The following is a 24,904-nucleotide window of genomic DNA, read 5'->3' on the forward strand; positions in this document are numbered from 1 at the left end:
TCATATTTTTCCTTTTTTATTCACGAACTTAGGATAGATTTAAGTTTGTATTGGTCTCAATATTTAGCCAAATTTGCTCTTCGGCATTTGCCTTGCCCTTTGGGAGACAGAATAGCTGACAACTTCTTTCAATATGATTTTTGGCAACTCTGAAATTATACTAGATCAATGATAATGGTTCTTTTTCCAGATGAACATCAACCTATTCAGATTAACAACATCTGTATTATTAATAAGGCAAGTGTATTAGTTATGGTAATGTTAATTGCTAAAATAAACACACCCCACATCTCAGAAGCTTAACCCAGTAAAGTTTATTTTTGGCTCACATGAAAGTCTGAGTTACTTGTCTTTGGACCCTTTTCCTATCTAAAGTGAATCAGAGGTTGGCTCTGTTTGTGTTCCAAGATCCTCCAGAACCCAGGACCACATAGTCATCTGCCTCTAGCCAGTAAAACGCAAAAAGAACAGAGAGGGTATATCAACTACTAAAATACCTTTGGATCCTAGAATTGACATGCCAACTCTGCTGTCATTCTATTGGCAAAAGCTAATTATAGGCAAGAACTGAATAAGATATAAAGGGGGCTGGAAATACAACTTCTGGCTGGGTAGCAATTTTTCATAAGAACTCTACACTGTGAAAAGTGATGTGATGTGAAAAGTGATACAACATGATGGACACAGAATCATCTATTACAAATAATTCAGACTTACTGTTAATATCTGAATATTCACTTTCTAGTACAAGTAAACATTTAGGATATAAGTTGAAGTGAAAAACCACACTTGAATGTAAGCTGCATGAAGGCAGAAATTCTTGATTGCTAAAACCAGTGATTAAAGTAATTCTTGGCCCTCTGTAGGTGCTCAAAAAATATTTGCTGAAGGACCAACTGAATGAATGTATTTTATGTTCTGAAATTCTATTAATCTGCTAAGATATTAATGTGTATATATTGCAAAAGTAAAGTTATGAAAGTAAGTGATTTGAAAACTATTAACTTTACATACAGAAACAGATATTGAGAACTTTCTGGTAGTTGAATAATAGGGAAACAGATGAACATGAATATTAGACTAGATAACGTCTAGAAGATTACCTTAAATGTATAAAACGCATGTGTGCTATGCTGTGCTTAGTTGCTCAGTCATGTTCGACTCTTTGTGACCCCATGGACTGTAGCCTGCTGGACTCTCTGTCCATGGGGATTCTCCAGGCAAGAACACTGAAGTGGGTTGCCATGCCCTCTTCCAGGGGATCTTCCCAACCCAGGGATTGAACCCAGGTCTCCTGCATAAGACATTTAAAAACATTTAAATGACAGTACATGGCAGAATGGGCTTCCTAGGTGGCACTAGTGGTACAGAACCTGTCTGCTGACATAAGAGACAAGGTTTCAATCCCTGGGTGGGGAAGATCCCTGGAGGAGGGCATGCAACCCAGTCCAGTACTCTTGCCTGGAGAATCCCATGGACAGAAGAGCCTGGTGGGCTACAGTTCATAGGGTCGCAAAGAGTTGGACATGGATGAAGCAACTTAGCATGCATATACACACAGGGTAGAATAATAGACTCAACTGTTTGTAATTCCAATAGCTGTAGAACTGGTATACTAAAATTCACAATTTTAAACAAAGAAGCGTTATTAGATTTTAGTGATTTATACCATTTTAGATAATTAATTTTCAAGAAAAAGTCCAGTTTTGGAATTCTTCAGTCTTTTGAGGATAACTGAAAAACAGAATGTCAACTCTCCTACCTCAAATTTCATGAAAAGGACAAATTCCAAAGATATATAAACTACATCTGTGATAAATGACCATAATCTGGATTTCTGCTTGCTAAGTTGCTTCAGTCATGTCTGAGTCTTTGCGACCCTATGGACTGTAGCCTGCCAGGCTCCTCTGTCCATGCGACTCTCCAGGCAAGAATGCTGCTGCAGTGGGTTGCCACGCCCTCCTCCAGGGGATCTTCTCAACCCAGGGATGGAACTCACTTCTCTTATGTCACCTGCATTGCACATTGGCGAGCAGGTTCCTTACCAGTAGCGCCACCTGGGAAATAATCTGGATTAAAAAAATTTAAAGAATGTGAAAAAAGGAAGAAAGTAATAGAGAAAAATAAGATACTTAAAATATTATTCCAAGTAATTAAATTTCAAAATAGTAATAGGAATATTTTAATAAAGACAATTCCTTTCTACCTCAGCTCATATGAAGAACTAACTTGAGATGGATCACAGACTTAGTGAAAGCTAAAACTGTAAGTCTTCAAAAAAAAAAAAAACCACAGAATAGCTTCAGAACATTCAGATTGGCAAAGGTTTGTTAAAGGCACTCACAATAATAGAAAAACAACCTGATAACTGGATTTTATAAAAATTAAAAATGTCCATTCATAATATACCACTAAGAAAGTAAAAAGAAAAGGCATAGACTGGCAAAAGATGTCTGTAAGACACACACACACATATATATCTGACAGACAAACCTTTATACAAAGGTTTGTATATATAAATATATACAAAATATATAAAGAACATATCCCTAATAAGAAGATAATTGCAGTATAATTTAGAAATGGGCAAAGACTTGAATACGTACTTTCAAAAGAGGTATCTGAATGGCTGATAAGCATATGAAAAGGTACTCAATACTGCAAATGGAGAAGGCAATGGCACCCCACTCCAGTACTCTTGCCTGGAAAACCCCATGGGCGGAGGAGCCTGGTGGGCTGCAGTCCATGGGGTCGCACAGAGTCGGACACGACTGAAACGACTTAGCAGCAGCAGCAGCAGCAATACTGCAAATCATGGAAATGTAAATTAAAGTCACAATGAGATACTACTATACAATACCAGAATTGGTAAAATTAAGGATCAGGTCAGATCAGTCGCTCAGTCGTGTCCAACTCTTTGCGACCCCATGAATCGCAGCATGACAGGCCTCCCTGTCCATCACCAACTCCTGGAGTTCACTCAGACTCACGTCCATCGAGTCAGTGATGCCATCCAGCCATCTCATCCTCTGTCGTCCCCTTCTCCTCTTGCCCCCAATCCCTCCCAGCATCAGAGTCTTTTCCAATGAGTCAACTCTTTGCATGAGGTGGCCAAAGTACTGGAGTTTCAGCTTTAGCATCATTCCTTCCAAAGAAATCCCAGGGCTGATCTCCTTGCAGTCCAAGGGACTCTCAAGAGTCTTCTCCAACACCACAGTTCAAAAGCATCAATTCTTCGGTGCTCAGCCTTCTTCACAGTCCAGACAATAATAAATGTTTGTAAGGATGTAAAAGTAATTGGAACTTTCATATATTGCTAATGAGAGCATAAAATGATACAATCACTTTGGAAAGTATTTGACAGTTTTACTCTATGACACAGCAGTTTGACTCCTAGGACCCAAGAGGAATGGGTGTGCATATACTCATAAAAAACACAGAAATATATTTATTTCAGCTTTATCTGTAATAGCCACAAATGGGAAAGTACTCAAATCTCACCTAACAGATAATTGCATATGAATACAATGGGACAGTCTACAACAATTAAAAAAAAATGAACAGTGGATACATGCAAACACCTGGATGAATGGCTGATATTACACTGATGAAAGCATATAAGTGTAAAACAGCACATACTGGATGAGTCTATTTGCATGAGTTGAGAAAAAGCAAAACAAACTGATCTTTAGAAGACCTTCTGGGGCAGGTATAGATAGGGAAAAGGACACTAGGTAATCAGAAATTTTTTGGACTTTAATCTGAGTGTACACATCTTAATATGAGAGTATACACTATGTGAAAAATCAAGTACACTTGTGATTATTGCACTTCATGTCCTTCCCTGTACTTATGATTATCCCTTACTTAAAAAATAGAAAAGGCACATGAACAAATTGTCCTGGCGTGGTTTACTCAATAGATTTGATGACAGAGAAAAAACACATCACCACAGATAATCATTTGCAATTAGATCAAAATTTATTCTTAGTTATATAATACTAATGTAAACAAAGTACAGGAAAAAACCTCAATCATAATACACAGAAAAAAATCTAAAGCATTACATGGGAATAACTATATCTTGATAGCAAAAATAGTACAGAAGATGAAAAATAGTATGTAATTTCAAAATATTTTTAAAGAAGTAAATTATTCCTTATGCTTTTGAGTCTACAGAGGCTAAAATTTAAACAAAAATTTTGTTGAAATTATTGCTATATATTATGCATTATTTCTTTAAATAAAATAATTTGAGATTTGTCTAAGCGAGGGGCGTAGTTCCTTTCACAAGACAAGTTATTGAAAACAATTTTTCTTTCTGGAAAAATCTTCTGCAGGGCACATCTTTTTGAAGGTGAGCACCTATTGCAGTTGTGGAGTATGATGCCTGAAGGAGCAATCTAATCACTGACAATGCTACAATTCTCCTGTGTCTTTAATGTCAAACGTCTAAAATCTGACTATCAACACTGTAATGATTACATTTTGAGAAATAAAGCTTCAATTTATTTTTTTGATACAGAAACACTTATTCAAAAATGTGTATTTGGTGTACTTCTAATTGCCTCAGATCAGATCAGATCAGTCGCTCAATCATGTCCGACTCCTAATTGCCTCCTTTTATCATTATTCTCACTACCCTTGTGCTTATCTTTTTATACTTTCTCTTGTCTTAACCTCTGTTGCACTTCTTTTTATACTTTCCATGTACTCAAACACTTTGTTCCAAGTTTCCTAGGGACCTACTTCCTCAAACCCCCACCCTACTTACTTGACACAGTAGTCATCGTGGGACTTTCATTGCATTCCTTTGTCAGATCTTATATTTTCAGAATCCCATGCTTTCTTACTTAGATTACTCCTTTGTTTTGATGAAGCACATCCTCCAGTAGCCTCCTAAGAAAGGGTACATGGTAAGATACAATTTTGAGACCATGCCAGTCTAACATTTATTTTAGCCCCATACTTGATTGGACTGTCTATAATTCTAGACAGAATACTAGATTGGAAATAATTTTTTCTCTTCGATTTGAAGACCCTGCATTTATAGTCTTCTAGCATCTTCTAGTGTTGCTATCAAAAAGTCAAAACGCCATTCTGAAAACATCCTTTTATGTAACTCTTGTTATCCCCCTGTGGAAACTTCAAGGATCTTAACAACTGGCATCCTGAACTATCATCATATGACTTTGCATGTGTGTGTGGGTGATTCATTGTACCATGCGCTCAGTGGATCGTTTTATTAGTAAGAGCCCCATGTCCTACATGTTGGGGAGATATTCTTTTTTATTATCACCTCTTTTCTCTGTTCTCTCCTTTTTGAGATCTTATTAATCAGATGTTGTGCCCCATTCTGATCTAATTTTTTGGTTCTTTGCTATTTTTACCTCTGCTTTTTTGTACTATTTTCTGAAATTTCTTCAACTTATCCCCCAACACATTTCATATTTAATTTTGGCTCTCCTATTTTTCTAATACTTTTTTCTGATTGTTCATCTTTTATAGCACTGTGTTAATTTTCATGGATGCAATATATGCTGTTTCTGAGATTATAGCATCTTGGGGACTTTATGTTTTCTGCTTTCTTTTCTTTTCCAGGTACTTTTGTTTTGGTCTTCATCTTTCATTGTTGAAATTATTTCTGTATATATAGTGATTCTTGGCTATCAGCTTAGCATTCTTTCTTTTTTATATACTGGAAAAATTTTATTTTTAGTTGAACAACACTGACCACATTTTCTTTTCCTGAGTATTGCTTTGTCCACTATGGTTTAGTGCCTCCACACAAAAGTTTTAAGTTCAGCTTGAACTTCTTCCCCTTATTTTTGGTTTGTTTTGATTATCTTATATACTTACTAGAAGTTAACCAAATATATATTAATACCAGTAGCTTAGCATTATTTCAAGGGACTGAAAGTCATGTATGAATGAGTAGGGTTGTGAACTCTGAGCTTCACTGTAACAAATAATCAACTGGCAAGCTGTTTTTTAAAATTGTTCATCTCTCCAGAAGGGCTGGGATGCCGTGTGTATAAGCCCAGCTGCCACATTCTGTAGTAAGGTGGTGAAAGAGCACTGAAGGCTTATAATGTTCAGAACGCTGATCTCTCAATCATCCTGTTTTCAGTGTGATACCTCACTACCACCACCATTCTCCCCCCAGATCCCAGCTCTAATCTGTTTGGTTTAATTTCTCCAGAGAATAAGTCTTCAGCCTTCTGCTAGAAAAAGAGAAAGCTGCTTGGCTACAAAGGGAGAACAAAAATAGACTTTCAAATAATCCCCTTGTTTTCAACTTTGGTCCTCAACCTCACCTTTCAGGGCACCTAGTGACTCCAAATCCTTGACTCTTTTCGGGGTTCTGGAAGAAAAAGATAGGTGTTCCATATTTGTGGATCTTTTCTGAGATGAGGAGTTGCTGTGAGAATTGTGCTACCCATCAAGTGTTTAAAAAAAAAAGTAGTGCACTTAATCTTTCCCTTCATGGTAAAAGAGAATGAGAAAGTAATTGTTAAGTCACACAAACAAAAAACAACAGATAACCCCTAAACTACCGATTATCTAGACATTATTTCGAACATTTGTACATCTGGAAATGTTTTAATGGCTATGTGAGAATTTTAGCCAAAGACAATGTGTCTTCTATTAAAAACTCTCATATCTGCAACTAGGCTTCCTCTTTTATCTCTTAACAATAAACTTTGGGTCAACTATGTGTTAGCCTCCCTCTTCCCTTATCAAGTATTAGCAGGTAAAAAAACAGTACATAATGGAAAGAACCAGTGTGTTTCCTGGGAACAAATACATGACTACAATCCAAACTTAACCAGTGTTACTAACACATTTATAGGGTTGCCAGATAAAATATGGGATGCCACATAAATGTGAATTTCAGATAACTAATTTTTTTTCTAAAATAAGTATGACCCCTATTTCTTTTTTCTGAAATTCAAATTTATTTTGGCATCCTGTATTTTTATTTGCTAAGGCTGGAAATCCAAGATATTTAAAGAAAGAATATAAGTAGAAAATGACCACCATAGAAAAGCTGGATATAAAGAAGGAAACTGGGGATCTGGACCAAAACTATTCAAGCCACTGGGAAAAATCTACATTAGTGGGACTTCCCTGCTGGTCCAGTGGTTAAGAATCTGCCTTGCAATGCAGGGAACAAAGGTTCGACCCCTGGTGTGGGAAGTAAGATCCCACATGCCATGGAGAAACTAAGCCTGTGCACTGTTATTACTGAGCCTGCATGCCACAAGAAAAGATCCCACATGACACACTAAATATCCTGAATGCAGCAACTAAGACCCGATGCGGGCAAATAATATTTTAAAAATCTACATTACTACCAAGCTGGTAGCCATGGGCAACCCCATACATACCCACTTTGCAATATAGACTGCCTTGGCTGTGACAAAAATTAATGCTTTCAATTACTATAGGAACTCGGATTATCTAGGTAGCATGGTTAGGCCCTTAATCGTGTCACTAGAGCTCTCCTTCTATCAAGCCAGTCTGGTTCCTCAGGGTATCATCACAAAGCCAATTAAGTCTTTTCTGATGGAAGATGGCCATACTCTTGGACTGTTTCAATTATTTGTGTATCTCTCAAATGAAATTCCCCCAATCAGACCACTGCCTAGATGATACACAGCAAGACATTAGCTGATGTCCTGGTGTCAGGTCTCATAAGCTGACACCATGGTGGAAGAGTAGCATGAAACGTGGGTTTAGTAGTTAACCCAAATATAATAGCTTCCCCTAACTAAAATGTTATCAGCTCTTTAATTTATAAGCTGCAACTCATTTTAAGATGCCATCTGGTTTCTGTTGATACCTAATTTGATACCACACCAGCTCAGTTTCTGTGTATACTAGGAACTCAGTTAACAACCTTGTTAGGCTGACTGGGATCCTATCTCCTTGATGAATACTGGTTATGTCCTACTCTAGGAAACAGAGCATAACTTTTCAAATATTTTCAAGAATTTTCATATCATGTTTCAGGTGCATGTATTTTTTCCCAAATAAACTTCCTGAATTCCAGACAACTTACTGCTTTATGCTCCAACACTAAGCTGTTGTTAACATTTTATTTTTCTTGAGAGTTTGAATTGTTTATTGTATAATTTTATACACACTGTGTTTTAAGTGCATTATTAAATATTTAAACATTTTGTATGGGATTGGACAAGTCATTTAATTTTTCTCATCTTCAGATTTCTCATCTCTGGAAATTATCTCAAAGTATCTTTCCATAGTGTCATTTCAATGGGTGCTATAGGATTTAAAAAGAAGAAAATAAACATTTTATTAACATTCAAAATCATAGTTATGAATTTGGTAAATATTGCCTGGCTGTTGAAGGTCACTTCCAAGTTTTTGAGCTGGTGTTGATGAGAAGTTAGCAATGATCAACCACAGGCAGAAGCTGCAGGGGATGTGGGGAGAGGTTCTTCACAGTGGTCTATGCTCAACATGTAGAAAAAAAAAAGGCGAAAGCCAGTCTTTAGGTTTTAGAGGAGGTAGAGGACTGGTTTTATCAATGCCCTTCTGCCTCAATTCTGATGCTCATCGCTGTAGCCCTGTTCTGATTCAACCTAAGCCCTGAACATGGTTGATGAGATAGGGTAAGGTATCATTTTTGTATTTATGCATAATATTAAGGGGTTTTTACTTTAGTGACGATATGAGTAGAAAGGGAGAATTTTTATACTATGCCACAAAATAGTTCATTTTTGAATATTTTAGAATAATTAACAAAATTCTCTTGGAACTAAATGGATTATTTCATGTCATGTGTGGGCTGGAAAAAAGTGATTAAGTTCAGAATTGACATTTAAAATGAAATGTTTATTTCTAGTCCATCTGAAAGTGGGTCTTCACTGGCAATGTTAACATTTTAAACTGACTCCACAGTTTAGAAGCAACAAATGTAGTACTGTCTGCCTGCTACACTGTTATTTTAAATTATCATTATTATTTTTTATCTGGGACACACCCTGAAGCTTGTGGGATCTCAGTTCTCCAGGGATTGAGCCTGGGTCACAGCAGTGAAAGCACCAAATCCTAACCACCAGACTACCAGGGAACTCTACTATTATTTTTAAATCAAGTCTTCCTTTTCCATACCTTATTGAAAATTCAGGGCTGGTCATAGCTCTTACAGCCAAGAAGAGCTGGGAAGATCACATCACTGTGACATTCCTTCCTTAGTCTTACTTACAAAAATTTTATAGAACATAATCCCACTGCTGCCACCAATAGAAACAGATTAGAAGACTGTATACAAAGATCAGACTCAAACATGTAGCCATTAACTACACTTGTTTCAAAACTGGCAAAGACACACCCACCATACTTTCCTTTAGTAACAGCCAAGTAGACACAATACCTGGTGGTTGGTGTCAGTTAGTGTAGCTCCTTCAATTCCCCTCCGTACAATGGATACTGCTCATTTGTAGACTTATATTAAGGCAGCGGCTTGTACAGAGTTGTCTCATGAAGTCTGAGAAGTCCAGACTTTTTGGGCCTTTACATATATACCTCAGTCATATGAGCAAAACACTTCGGGTTTTGATTTTTGTGTGCCACTGTCTTGTGAATTCAGTATATACAATTTAAATCTGTGTATAAGATACCTATTCATTTTATGTATTCCCTTATCTGACTACCTCTTGTGGGGTTTAATTGTTGGGGTGTGCTCTCCATGTGAATTTCCACTATGCTTAGATGGCTGTCTCATTTTCAAATAATTACTAGCCAGTGTAAGGAGTAAGCTTATTTACTGTGAGCCTGATTCTGCTGCTGCTGCTAAGTCGCTTCAGTCGTGTCCGACTCTGTGCGACCCCATAAACGGCAGCCCAGGCTCCCCCATTCCTGGGATTCTCCAGGCAAGAACACTGGAGTGGGTTGCCATTTCCTTCTCCCATGCATGAAAGTGAAAATTGAAAGTGAAGTCGCTCAGTCGTGTCCGACTCTTAGCGACCCCATGGACTGCAGCCTACCAGGCTCCTCCATCCATGGGATTTTCCAGGCAAGAGTACTGGAGTGGGGTGGAGCCTGACTCTAGCTCACAGTAAATAAGCACTAATAGCCAAAAGCCTTGGGGTAATTCACACTGGTTCAATACATTTTGAAACTAACTTCTTATGTATCTTAATTTTGTACTCCCAGTAGTATCTTGAATTATAGTAGTCACTCCATAATGTTATTAGATGGACAACTATATCTCTATTTAAAACTAATGGGCTGCTCCAAAAGATGCTGAGGTTCTCTAACAATGGAGGCAAAAGAATATCATTTGTTAGGGATGTAAGATAATTTACATTATCAGTAAGCAAACAACCCAACTGACTAGAACTAAAGTCCTAATTGCTTTAGGAATCTACTCTAGTATCAAAACACTATTTTCATCATAGAGAAGAAACTTTTAGATGGATAGTTGTGATAGGAGTCCCAACAAGATAATTCCCTAAAGGTGACTTAACATCTACCCTCTTCCTGCCATGTCTAGATTTCTTCCTTCTGTTAGGAAGCTGACTGGCTTAAAAAACATGATTATGGTCTTCTGGGCTCAAGTTTCCTGGACTGCTTCAACAAAAAGAGACTATTTGCACCAAGAAAGAATAATACCTTTAAGTAACACTGATGTCTGTTGGTTTAGAAATCCCTTTTCCCACCTCTTTGATAAATATTTCGATAAATAGAGAATAAACTCATCCTTCTTAATCCTAATTATGGTGACTTAATTTAACCAAGGCCCATGGAGAGAGAGAGTGTGAAAGTAGTTAACTGACCCCTAGCCCCACCCACACTCATGACACACAAAAAGAAGTAAAGTCTTAAGGCTTATTCGGGTACCTATCATTTTGTGCAACCTGAAACTACTTAATATATACAAACAAATGGGTTCAAACCTAGGTTTGGACTGAATATCTAACACTTTCTTCAATTATATTTCTTTCCTAGGACAGCCAAGTCATCTCCTATGAGATCCACTGTATCTCTATGGACTCTCTTTAGCACTTAGTGAATGTTGAATATGCCTTAAGCAAAGTAGAATCTATTTCATTTTGTTAGGAACAAATAACCATACTCTGTTCAGCATGTACAAAGCTATTGCTTTATTCAGCTGGGAAGCCGGGAAAAGGCTTCCTTTTGGAATGAACAGCAAAGATGTGCTCATGTGTTCAAGGCACTTTTATACACACGCATGCACACACACAGAAAAAGGAACATATGACGGTTACATAAACATCAACATTTTAATTTTCAGATCTCCCTACTTCTTCCCACCTCCCCCTTTGAAAAAAAGAAACATGTTTTTGTAACATTAAAAAAAAAACCAATTTCATAGAATATCTACATAGGAGCAGTTACTGTTACATTCAGTTATACTAACATATGGTTTCAATTCAGTAATTTTCCATTAACAAATATTTTTTTCTACCCACTATAATTCCCTCCTTTTCCTTAAGATGAAACAACTAACGCTCAGTAGAAATTTCTCATTAGGTTAGAAACATTCTTCTTTCTCAAAGTTGCTATACATTTATAGAACTTGTGATTCCATTAATGCTTCCATTTTTTGATGCCACATTGTATACAGCACTTAATTATGGAGAACAGGAAAAAGCAAAACTAAAATAAGGAAGGCTATATATATATATATACCTTTAACAATCTATTTTCTGATTCCCTTTAGATGCCCAGCCAACCAGGATCACATACAGATTTCCTCTTAATTATAGGTGTGTGAAAAGACTCACTGGCCTCATACATTTTATGTATGTTGATTTCTATGTTTTGACACAGCAAGACTCATTTGCAAGGCTATGAATGCTTTCTATTCAACCAGAAAAAAATATAAAGTTAGACACAGAAACACTTCAGATTGTATTAGGCTGAGATTTTATGCAGTCAAGTTCTTTAAAGTTAGAAGGGTTCCTAAAAAGTTTGCAATAGATGTGGAAAGTGCATGAATACTGCTCCAGGAAACATATAGATAAAATACTTTCATCCACTAGCATAAATGCTTTTCTTTCCTATTGGTCTTTTGGAATGTGTTTAATTTGCTACCAACTAAAGTCTAGATACCAGGATGCAGGAAATATATTCCCTACAGAGCAAGTGTCTGTTTAAACTCCATGTATGATCTTATAAGGCTTCTCACATGATGCAGTGGTAAAGAATCCGCCTGCCAATGCAGGAGACGAAAGAGATGCAGGTTCATCTCTGGGTCAGAAAGATTCCCTGGAGTAGGAAATGGCAACCCACTCCAGTATTCTTGCCTGGAAAATCCCATGGATATAAGAACCTTGCAGGCTATAGTCCATGGGGTTGCAGAGTCAAACAAGACTGAGCACACACACACATGATCTTACAAGCCAGTTCATCTAGAGACAGCCTGGCGGGAGCCTATAAAATGTGTATGCTGTAACTGCAGGTCCAATAATACATCTGAAGTAGTGTAGGCTACTACTACATTGGTGGGTTACAGTCCACGGGGTTGCAGTTGGACAACTAAGTGACTACACACTGCTGCACTGCACTCCCTCCCCTCAAATAGGAACCCCTAAAGGGTGCCCTATGCAGGGCTATCAATATAAAACTGGGAGGTAAATCCATAGTCCTACCATTTTCTTTTGTCCAGTTATTCTATTTAATTCAAGAACCTCTCTGAAAATGAGTATTAGAGAAAAGTAGAAGGCAACGGCACCCCACTCCAGTACTCTTGCCTGGAAAATCCCATGGACAAAGGAGCCTGGTAGGCTGCAGTCCATGGGGTCGCTAAGAGTCGGACACGACTGAGCGACTTCACTTTCACTTTTCACTTTCATGCATTGGAGAAGGAGATGGCAACCCACTCCAGTGTTCTTGCCTGGAGAATCCCAGGGACGGGGGAGCCTGGTGGGCTGCCGTCTATGGGGTCACACAGAGTCGGACACGACTGAAGCGACTTAGCTTAGAGAAAAGTATGCTCAGAAAGGTGTTATTAGCAGTAGCTAATTTACCAGTTTCCACAATGGCTATTCTGAAGGTTGGGTAACCAATGGGATAGTGGCCTACTTTTCCTTCCCATTAATAATTAGGTATCTAGTTAAGTCCATTAGACAAGCAGAGTAAATTGTGGGGAGAACTGAGTGTGGAGAATAGTCAACTTATTTTTTTTTGTAAAAAGGTCCCTTTTAACCAATTCTCTATTGAAGTTCTCATCTCATCCACAGGGTCTTTCAAAGGGAATGCTTGCACTGCACATCTTCTGTAGTTGAGTTACAGGACTCTTGGGGTATGTATTTAGTACTGGATGGTACTTTGGCTTCTGAAGACAGGGCATAGTTTGTCTGAGAAGACATTTGTTTCTCAACTGTGGGCTGTGTAACTGTGTTCCTTTCTCATCTGGGAACATGAGAGGAGAATGAATGGTGGGTGGGTTTTTTATAGTGATGCAGTTAGGAGTTTGTTAACTGCCTTTTGGAAGTCAGTGTAGGAATAAGTAGTGTTGATGGGTTCAGTGCGGGTTGTTTCCTTAACTGTTTTAGTTAACCAGCCACAGCAACAACCAGAAACACAGGAATTAGGAATCTGTTTTAGGTATTCAGGTATGGGGGTGGCTCTACTCAATGTTCGACTTAACTGTTTGGTGGCAAACTGCAGCGCTCCATTTAGAGTGGCATGGTCTCTAGAAAGCCGGCTGGGACTTATAAGGGGCTTTTGAAAAGGTGGTACTCCACAAGAAGCCAGAGGAGGCCATTCAGGAATTGGTTCCAGTTTGGGTACACAATGGGAGCAATGAGAGAGTCTCAGACCTATCTCTCGAAGTATATGGACTGGTGTGCTAGCATCCAGGAGTTTAGCATGATATAACCAGGAATTAGGATTTAAAGGTTTCCAAGTTGTAGAATATTTTAAAAGGCACTTAACCTGCCAGGCAAGACTCTCAAGAGGTGTTAGATTGGGCACCACAGGGTCCTCTTCTTCAGAGGAATCCCACTCTTCCCCAGAACTCTCATTTAGGTAGTTAGTGTTTTCTTCTTCCTCACTTTCTGATTCTGATAAGGGATCAGGAGAGGGATTTCTAGGACCCATTAAAATAGACCAACAGTATAGGAAAAAAGGTACCAGAAAAAGGTAACAATCTAAGCCAGCAAAACACTGACACTGGCAAATAAAGCAAAAGATGAGAAATTGTTTCAATAAGATTCACTTGTTTCTCAGTCTGTTATACACACATAGTATGCCTCTGGCTTGCGACACTGTACAGTTCTTCAAGATTATGTTGTATATTCTTCACTTACAAAGAAGACAGTTCAGTTCTCAGCACCAGTTCAGTGTGTAAAAGTTAGTCACTTACCAGTGGCACAGGTCAGAGTCTCTCCTTCAAATCCTGGCTACTGAAGAAAAGAAGAGGTCATCCTATAGACAAGCTGATTTGCTTAGCATGGTCTCAACTGGTTGCGATTTCATGAAGAGACACTTTGTGTACTCTTTTTTGTTGGCAGAGATATTGTATCTATTTGGTAATGAAAAGAAACTCAGTGATTGCCTTCTTTGTCTGCTGGTGCAGTAACTTTTGTGCAGGGGGATGGTGGGATGAGTTGCCAAGGATCTGTCTGGTGTGCAATGATCCGATGTTTTCCATAGATGGTGCAAATGCCCTTGGAAACTGGCGACTTAGTTGCTGGACCATCTGCAAAGGTAGCCTTAACCTGTGAATGAGAAGACTCCAGAAATGATATTAAAGCTTGAAAGCACTGGGTAACATTATTATCCATCTAACTTCATAGAGTATCCAAGCACACTGATGCTAAGCAAGAAGCCTTACTGGCTTTCCCATCTTCAGCACATAAACTTAGGCAGATTCTCCAACTGGGACTGGCTCCTACCATGACAAAACTGGGAAGGAGAGCCTGGGGCCACTTTAATCCTTTGTTGGTACATGCCTGGACTAGTTTGTTTTTTACTATGCAGTTCTAGATGGAAAAGCCTGGTAGGCTACAGTCCATGGGGTCGCAAAGAGTCTGGACACGACTGAGCGACTTCACCTATTCACCTAGACCAGATAATTATCCACCAAAGCAGATTGCTTATGCTCCAAACTCCAAATAGGGAGCTGTAAAAGGTACCTTTTTATCTTTAGAGGTGCTTCTTGGCATTAGTTTTAGGAAATCTGTCCCCATTGTAGTTTCTAGATGTTAGAACTCTTGCTGGGACTCAGAGAGGTTGTGGTCCTATGACTACTCTACAGATCATGGCAGGTATAAATTTTAATAATAGCAGGAATTACAATGACTATAAACAGCTTAAATTCATAATTAAAAGACAGACACTCAGAATGAATTAACAAAACAAAATAAGATTCAGTAACATACTTTAAAGCAAAAAGACCCAAAAAGGTCAAAACCAGAAATATGAAAAAAGATGTTATCAGGTAACTGTGGACCAGAATAAAGCTCAGATAGCAATCTTAATACCCAATAAAAAATATTTCAAACCAGAAAATATAAGGAACAAAGATGGATGTTATAATACAGGTAAAAGTGAAAGAATAAAAGTGATATACTCATAATAAATGTCTACGAACCTAAAAGCACATCCTTAAAGTTTCTCAGGTAATGACTAATAGAACTGAGGGGGGAATATAAACAGAGATATAAGCATTCTGAAACAGTTAAAAATATTAATATGCTCTAGGAACTATAAAACACAAACACAGAAATATTTCATGCATTAAATTATAAAGCATAACTAGATTCCAAAGGGTCAATTTCATTTAGATTAAATTTTCTGACCATAGTGCAATAAAAGTAGCTGTTAAAAGTAATTATTGGTTAGGAAACTAAATAACTCATGGATTAGTAAAATGGATATCATAAAATATATTAAATATAAGATTGAATGGTAATATAACCATACAAGGCAAAATTTGTGGGTCATGGCCGAACCAGTACCTATAAGAAATTCATAGCTTTGAATATACTTGTGAGGAAATAAGGAAGTTTAAATATCCACAAGTTAGGCATTCAAGATAACAGAAAAAAGCAACAGCAAAATAAGCAGAAAAGAAATAATAAAGGCAGAAATTAAATAGTGTATAACAGAAAAATAGATTAATAAAACTGAAAGACAGTTTTCTGAAACTATGAATAAGAAAAACAAAACTGGTGAGATTTATCAAGAAAGAGATTTAAAAATATTCCAAAAAAGATTAAAAGTAAAAACATAATATATGCTAACATGTGAAAACCTAGATAAACTGGCTAAATTCTAGAAGAATATAAAATACTAAAATTCATACAAGAAATAGATAACTTGAATAAAACAGACCAGTATTAAAGAAAGTGAAAAGGTAATAACTGCCTATTAAAAACACCACTCTCATAAGAGAGTTCCATTAAACTTCCAGGAAAATTAATACATATTTTATATTAACTGTTCCAGAAAAAAGCGAAAAAGCATAAAACTGATTAGTTTCTTTCATGAGGATAATACATAATTAAATCTAGAGATGAAGCATTTAAGAAAGATACAGGCTCATTTTACTTGCAAAAATTTCAGATACTACCTAACGAAATGTAATAGTGTAATAAAGAAAAAAAGAATGTCATAATCATATAGAGCTTGAAAGCAAGAACATCTCAGTTTCATAAATTTATAAATATAAATCACTATAGTAATAAAACAGAAAAAATGAGATAATTTTATCAATTGTGGAAATTTAACTCTTCTTAGTTTTTGATCAATGCCTATTTATGACTTAAAAAAACAAAACACTTATACCAGATTGGAAGAGAAAGCTACTTTCTCATCATGGTAAAACTTATCTACCAAAAACTTTCAGCAAATATTATCCTAAATGAGAAATTTAGATATATTCTCTTTAAAAATGAATCACATAAGGGTGATCCTGATGACTGATACTGTGTAACAAAGTACCAAAGTCCTGCTGCTACTGCTAAGTCGCTTCAGTTGCGTCCGACTCTGTGCGACCCCAGAGACAGCAGCCCACCGGTCCCTGTGATTCTCCAGGCAAGAACACTGGAGTGGGTTGCCATTTCCTTCTCCAATGCATGAAAGTGAAAAGTGAAAGTGAAGTCGCTCAGTCGTGTCCGACTCTTAGCGACCCCATGGACTGCAGCCTACCAGGCTCCTTTGTCCATGGGATTTTCCAGGCAGGAAGTCCTAGTCAACATTATTATTATTTTTTAAAAAGGGTGAGAATTGTAAAGAGATAAAACTACTATTTTACAGATGATATGGTCATCCAAATTAAAAAAAAAAAACCCTAAGATATAAACTATTAGAGCTACGAAAAAAGCTCAAGGTACCTGAATCTCTTTTCTAATTCACAGATTAACCTATGAATATTCATTAATTTGTTTATATAGCACTTACTCTTTGCCAAATACTATTCTAGGAATTTGGAGAAGGCAATGGCACCCCACTCCAGTACTCTTGCCTGGAAAATCCCATGGACGGAGGAGCCTGGTAGGCTGTAGTCTATGGGGTCGCTAGGAGTCGGACACGACTGAACAACTTCACTTTGACTTTTCACTTTCATGCATTGGAGAAGGAAATGGCAACCCATTCCAGTGTTCTTGCCTGGAGAATCCCAGGGATGGGGGAGCCTGGTGGGCTGCCGTCTCTGGGGTTTCACAGAGTCGGACATGACTGAAGCGACTTAGCAGCAGCAGCAGCATTCTAGGAATTGCACAAATACTACTCATTGAAATTCTAACAATCCTGTAAGATAGGTACTTTTATTGTCCCCATTTTATACATGAGGTTTAAGCTACTTGTCCAGGGTCCTATATCTACAAAATGATAGGATTTGACCACACGCACTCTTAACTTCTATACCAGCAATACGGACCATAAAATACATTACATAAACACTTTCACAATAAAGAAAAAAAAAACCTCAGACCAAACCTATGAAGAATTTAAGAACTAATCAATAATATGCAAGACCTCTACAAAGAAGACTGTAAAATTCTAATCAAGGACACAGATAATTTAAAATAAACAGACATTCCATGCTCTTGGATGGAACAAATGAATACTATAAAGATAACTTTTTTCCAAATTAATTCATGCAATCCTCATACGTTAAGAATAAAATTCCATATATAGCTACACCAACTATTTAAACAGAAGAGTAAAGGAGGTTCTTGGTCTACAGGATATTAACACATATTAGAGAAGCTACAGAAATTAAAATAAGGTAGAGTTAGTATAAGAACAGGGCTTCTCTGGTGGAGTATAAGAACAAATAGTCCAACGGAACAAAGCTCAGAAATAGAGCCACATAAAATTTTAGGATATAATATAAAGTTAGCACATAAATCAAGGGGGGATGAATCCATCTAGCACATAATATTGGTAAATCTGGCTCATATGAAGAAAAATAAAAGTTACTTATATAATGCCACATACAAAAGAGGACTCATGAGAGATCAAAGATCTAAGTGAGAAGTATAAGACTATATATTCACTAGAATATAATGCAGGAGAATATCTGTGATTTAGGAGCAGAGGACTTCTTAAAAAACAAAACCATAAAGCACAAGACAAACTATGATGAGTTTAATCACATCAAAATTAATCCTTTTTGGACTGAAGTAAAGACATCAAGAAAGAAGTTAATTACAAATCAACAACAAAGGTAGCAATCTCAATAAAGAAATGGGCAAAGGACAAAAATACCCAGTTTACAAAAGAAAAAATCCACAGGCCATTAACTCTATGTGAGTAAAGAGATATCACATTATTCTATTATTTTGGTAAAAATTAGGAAGATAGATAAGGCCAGGTGTTAGTGAGGGGACTGAAGGAATTCCTTTAGAAACCAGCACTATTGGTGGGATTATAGACTGGACTGAAGACTCTTGAGAGTCCCTTGGACTGCAAGGAGATCCAACCAGTCCATTCTGAAGGAGATCAGCCCTGGGATTTCTTTGGAGGGAATGATGCTGAAGCTGAAACTCCAGTACTTTGGCCACCTCATGCGAAGAGTTGACTCATTGGAAAAGACTCTGATGCTGGGAGGGATTGGGGGCAGGAGGAGAAGGGGACGACAGAGGATGAGATGGCTGGATGGCATCACTGACTTGATGGACGTGAGTCTGAGTGAACTCCGGGAGTTGGTGATGGACAGGGAGGCCTGGCGTGCTTCGATTCATAGGGTTGCAAAGAGTCGGACGTGACTGAGCAACTGAACTGAACTGAACCTTTCTGAAGAGCAATCTGGCAGCACTACTTAGCTAGACTATCTGCACATCTCAGGATCCAGCAATTCTACTCTTGGGTTTATATAACAAAGAAAATCTCCAGAAAACCAACATATATTCTGAAGCTTCACCTTTGATGGTAAAGAATTAGAAGCATTCTAAGTTTCCATCCCTAGAGGAATGGCTAGGTAACATGTGATGAAAGCACATTAGAAGTATACATAGCAACACAGATGCACTAAAAGCATAGGTTAAATTGCAGAGTTGGCCATGACTTAGCAACTGAACAACAAATGAAATAAGCAAAGCCAAAGTATCAACATCCCACTTATGCCATTCTGTAAGAATGATTTTCAAAATGAAAGTCTGTAACATCTCTAGGGTCAAATACATAGAGGTGGTAAGGGCTGGCTTCGTGTCAGTAATGTTCATCTAAAGAACATTTCTCTGGGACTTCCTGGTAGTTCAGTGGTAAAGATGCCATGCTCCCAATGCAGGGGACACAGGTTAGATATCTGCTCTGGGAACTAAGATTCCACATGCTGTGCAGCATGGCCAAATAAAATAAGAGAATATTTCTTAGGCTTCTACTCATTCTTTTATCTAATTTAGTTCTCAGCAGTGGCACACATTAGGGGCTTAGCAAGTTTTTAAAAAAAAATTAATGAGAGAATGGTAGAGCCTGTTATAACTACACAAGCATGTTTTACTTTTATTTTAGGAAGACAAAAATATGAAAATTTTAATATACATGTATGAGAAAGATATATAGACATATGAAATAATATTTAAAAACAGGATCAACAAAGATACTATTAAAGCCATACAAAGGGAATTGCTTGTAACTTAAACTTCATTTTTAAGAATACTTTAAAAAGTTTATATTACCTACTTCAATCTGAAAACAAAAAAATTATAAATGTATTGTAAGTATTTTATTGAGATAGGTTTTAGCTTTTAATTCTTCTGTCCTCATAGTTTTACTATTTTCACTCAACCAGATTCCATCTGCAAGACTATTAATTGGCTATACTTTATTGTGCTATTCAAAGCATTCTTTAAAAGGCTCATTCTACTGTAGCAGAAATAAGACAAAGTTTCTTTGAAGGCATCTATAAATTCTAGAGTGAGCCCATCCTGTTAACCTCTTACATTCCACAGGCACTAGAGTGTGTTAGTTGCTCAATCATGTCCGACTCTCTGCAACTCACATGGACTGTAGCCTGCCAGGCTCCTCTGTCCATGGGATTTTCCAGGCAAGAATACTGGAGTGGGTTGCCATTTACTTCTCCAGGGGATCTTCCCAACTCAGGGATCAAACCCAGGTCTCCTGTATTGCAGGCAGATTCTTTACTGTCTCAGCCATTGCAGAAGCAGTTATAGGCATATCAAAACTGAATTACTGGGAAATCCCATGGACAGAGAGCCAGGCAGGCTACACTCCATGGAGTCGCAGAGTTGGACATGACTTAGCAACAACATGTATATGTATATGATGATAAAGTAACTGAACAAAAAACATAAAAACTGAATTAATCACTCTATATACTCCCATGTAAAATTTACCTTGAAAGAATGGTTTTTCTGTAATTTCAGAAATAGCCTTACTATACAAATTCTTTAGTTTGCTTAGTTTAATTGCTACAATTTCTTTTCCCCAATAGCATTAAAAGTCAAGACACAAATAAGCGAAAGGCAGTGAGTTTAACATAGCATCTTTTTAAAAATAAAGCCAGTTTTATTGAGGTATGACTGACAAATTTTATACATTTAACATGTACATGCTATCCTGAGATATGTATTCACCGTGAAATGATTACCACAATCAAGCTAATGAACATATTCATCACCTCACAGGTTTGTTTTATTTTTGCATGTGATGTGATGAGAACACTTAGGATCTACTCTCAGTAAATTTCAAGTATACATAATTAACTATCATCACCACAACGTACATTAGGTCCCAGAGTTTGTATGCTTTGGCATCTTCCTATTTCCTTTACCTGCTGCTGCTGCTGCTAAGTCGCTTCAGTCGTGTCCGACTCTGTGCGACCCCATAGACGGCAGCCCACCAGGCTCCTGTGTCCCTGGGATTCTCCAGGCAAGAACACTGGAGTGGGTTGCCATTTCCTTCTCCAAAGCATGAAAGTGAAAAGTGAAAGTGAAGTCGCTCAGTGGTGTCCGACTCTTAGCGACCCCATGGACTACAGCCTACCAGGCTCCTCCATCCATGGGATTTTCTAGGCAAGAGTACTGGAGTGGGGTGCCATTGCCTTTACCCGCTAGCCACTGATAACTCCCTTTCTACTCTGTTACTGTGAGTTCAACTTTTTGAGATTTCACATGTAAATAGGATCATACAGGATTTGTCTGTTTGGTTTATTTCATATGGCAGAATGTCCTCCAGGTTGACCCGTTGCTGTAAATTGTAGAATTTCTTTTTTTTTAAAGATTGAATCATGTCTGTATATAAATGTTACATCTTCTTTATCCATTCACTCATTGATGGACTTATTTCCACATCTTGGCTACTGTGAATAATGCTGCAATAAACATGGGAATGCAGATACATCTTTGAAATAGTAATTTTATTTCCTTTGAATATATACCAAGAAGGGGGATTCCTGGATCATATGACAGTTCTATTTTTACTTTTTTGAGGGATTTTCATATTGCTGCCCACCAACATGTATCAGTGTCCCTTTTTCTGTACATCCTCATCAACACTTGTTATCTTTAGACTTTTTAATAGTCATTCTGACAGATGTGAAGTGATACGTTACTGTGGTTTTTATTTTCATTTCCCTGATGATTCATGATGTTGACCACCTTTTCATATAGTGGTTGGCCATTTGCATGTGTTCTTTGGAAAATTTGTCTATTCAGGTCCTTTGCTCATTTTTAATTAGGTTATTATTATTAACTCACTATTGAATTGTATGAGTCTTATACGTTTTTTCTATTAACTCCTTATGGGATATATGGTTTGCAACTATCTTCTACCATTCCAAAACTGACATTTTTGTAATCCAGTATCTTTTTAAAAAAAGTTTTCAGATTATGTTAAAAAAAATACTGAACAAATACATATTATTAAACCTCACCTCCACAGAGCTAATCAAGATAGTTAGGCTGACCTCTGGTGGCCAATGCCTCACCCTTCAGTAACTGACAAAATGGTACGAATCTGTGATGAGATAATCCAATAAAATATGGTAAAGGAAATAACAGAACTGCAGTTAAAAAAGCAACAAAGGTAGCAGACACCCAAAGCATAAGGAAGCCTGAGCAATAAAAGGCTCCAAAGTAAGAAAAATGCTTCCAAATATTAGTTTGTTCAAACTTTTAGTTCACCAATTGATTTTAGATGAAAAACAAATGGTAAGTTCAGTGGTTCCCAAAGTAAGAATAGTTCTACACTAATACTGCAGCCACTAGCTCCATTTAGCATTTGAAATGTGGCTAGTGTAAAATAATTCTCAATTTATGTTGAACACATGTTGAAATGCTATTTTGGATATACTTGGTTAAAAAAAATAGCGCTCTTTCTACGTTTCTTTCACCACAACTATCTAGATATTCTACATTTTAATCTACAGTGAGATTATAATTATCAAGCATATTCCATGTACTCTTAAACCTCTATGATTTTCCTCAGCTGATTAACCTAAAGTACCCACACATCTTGCCTTTTCAGAAATTAGACATTTTGATAATTTTGAAATTATGGGGACTCCAACTGCTACCATATTTATTATTTTAACTAGCATTTGAATACCTACAATATTTCAGGAATTAGGACTATGAAGCAAGGGAATGGATGAACAAATTATGGCATACTCAAACAATAGACTATTAGAGAAACCTATCTGTACCTCAGTTTCCTCTTCTTAAAAAGCAGAAAGTAGTTTCAAGGGTTGTATCTGAGGATTAAATGAAGTAAAGTGCTTAAAACAGTGTCTTGGCATAAAAGGTAATGAAATAAAATACAATTTCATGGCAAGAAAAGAAAAATTAAAACGTAAAAATTTTCTCCATTTGGGCCTCTTTCCTCCCCTTTAGTGTGTGTTGTGTAGCTGCACTAATCAGACCTCCTAGGAGATAACCTTCCTTCTCAATCTTGTAAGGGGTCTCCTATGACCTACTACTCTCTTCACACCCATAGATCTGGATTGTGTAAACTGTCAATAATGTGCTGACAGTCACCCTTCGTCTCCAAAACATATATAATCGTGTTTAAGACCTCTATAGGGCAGAACAGTCCTCAGAGCTTCTTGAAAGACTATCTCATGGGTTATAATCCTCAGGTTGGCTTGAGTAAAATTTTCCTTTTCCTTCCTAGATGAATCACTGATTACTTTTTCCTAGACAAAGGGTCCATAAGGTGTTCAGTTACTGTTATGAAAGTATCAATATGAATAAACTTCAAAAATAACAGTTATGGGAAAAAGCAGGTCCAATATGATTATTCATATAACGTTAGAACATGAAAACAATACAGTATACTTATTCATAGATTTATTCATGTCATTAACACACAAAAGTTAACAGTAAATTAAGAAAATCTCCCCCCCCCTCCCCCGCCAAAAAAAAGAAGTTAAGTCCATTACTGCTGGGGAGGGAAGATAGTTCGATAGGAAAAAGGCGTACATGAAGCACTGTAATCTAATTCTTTAGTTGGCTGTAGTATGGAGACGTTGATTTCTACCTGAAATAACTCCATTAAAAAAAATTCGGAAGGCAATTTATCTTAATCTCTATACCCTTTTCCAATCTGTTTTCCTTTGTTGAAAACATTGCTCTTAGGTACCTTTGTGGGGCTTCCCTGGTGGCTCAGTGGCTCCCTCCTGCCAAAGCAGGAGATGCGGGATAGATCCCAGGGTGGGGAAGATCCCGTGGAGGAGGAAATGGCAAACCACTCCAGTATTCTTGCCTGGGAAATCCCACGGACAGAGCAGCCTGACGGGCTACAGTCCCTGGGATCGCAGAGTTGGACACGACTTGGAGACTAATCAACATGCACGTTTGTAAACCAGGCCTTCAAAGCCTGTACATCTACATCAAGCTGTATCTAAATTAACTCGTGCCTCTCTTCCCCAACTGCCTCCCACATTTGCAGACTCTCCACCAGCAATTTCACTGTGGGGAGAGGTTTAAGTAATTAGATGTGGGCATTGACCAGAAGGACAACCGCTCAGAATTAAAAAGCGGCTCGCCTACATTAGACGACCTCGGAACATCTCCCTTCTCAGTAGAAGCCGGTGCGCTGCGCAGCACTCCCAGGCGCCCCAGCCTTCCCTCCTCCACGCATCTCCAAACGAACTCCTCCCCTTTAGGGGGAGCAGGGATCCTTCCCCTAGACAGAGTCCCTGTTCTCACCCATGGAGGATTCTTTCTTCTTCCTCGCCTCACCCCCAGCCGCAAGACCCGATTAGGCCTAGCGCCACCAGCTCGGCTCCAATAGTCGAATCTCCACAGGGTTCGCACTCCCAGCGGATACCTCTTCCGGGGTAGCCAATGACCTTTTCTCTAGAAACGCCAAGCCCCCCTATTAAAACGGCTTAAAAGACCCTCAGCGCATGCGCCCAAGCCGCGATGTTGAAGGCGGTGGATTCATCTCTTCCAGCTCTCGCCGCTCTACGCACTCGCGGTAGTCTCGCGGT

The 24,904-nt window shown here is 37.8% G+C and overlaps 1 protein-coding gene across 3 annotated transcripts; it reads right to left on the reverse strand.

The window, feature by feature from the left end:
* Positions 1–11,156: 11,156 nt before the first annotated feature.
* Positions 11,157–24,830, reverse strand: DCAF16 (DDB1 and CUL4 associated factor 16). Of its 3 annotated transcripts, none has more exons than XM_070372185.1 (2): positions 24,621–24,830; positions 11,157–14,720 (listed from the first exon to the last, which is right to left on the reverse strand). In XM_070372185.1, the coding sequence occupies exon 2, from the start codon at positions 14,098–14,100 to the stop codon at positions 13,450–13,452; it is 651 nt and encodes a 216-aa protein (XP_070228286.1). In that variant the 5' UTR covers positions 14,101–14,720; positions 24,621–24,830; the 3' UTR covers positions 11,157–13,449. The 3 variants fall into 3 exon arrangements, with proteins under 3 accessions (XP_070228286.1, XP_070228287.1, XP_070228288.1); XM_070372186.1 differs by having other exon boundaries at positions 11,157–14,735; XM_070372187.1 differs by lacking the exon at positions 24,621–24,830 and adding an exon at positions 24,052–24,610.
* Positions 24,831–24,904: the final 74 nt, after the last annotated feature.

The sequence above is a fragment of the Bos mutus genome, chromosome 6 (assembly GCF_027580195.1).
Source record: "Bos mutus isolate GX-2022 chromosome 6, NWIPB_WYAK_1.1, whole genome shotgun sequence".
In the NCBI taxonomy this organism is placed as follows: Eukaryota; Metazoa; Chordata; class Mammalia; order Artiodactyla; family Bovidae; genus Bos; species Bos mutus.

Bases quoted from the DNA above. Each gene is read 5' to 3' on its own strand.
- DCAF16 (XM_070372185.1), bottom strand. From the start codon at position 14,100: ATGGGTCCTAGAAATCCCTCTCCTGATCCCTTATCAGAATCAGAAAGT.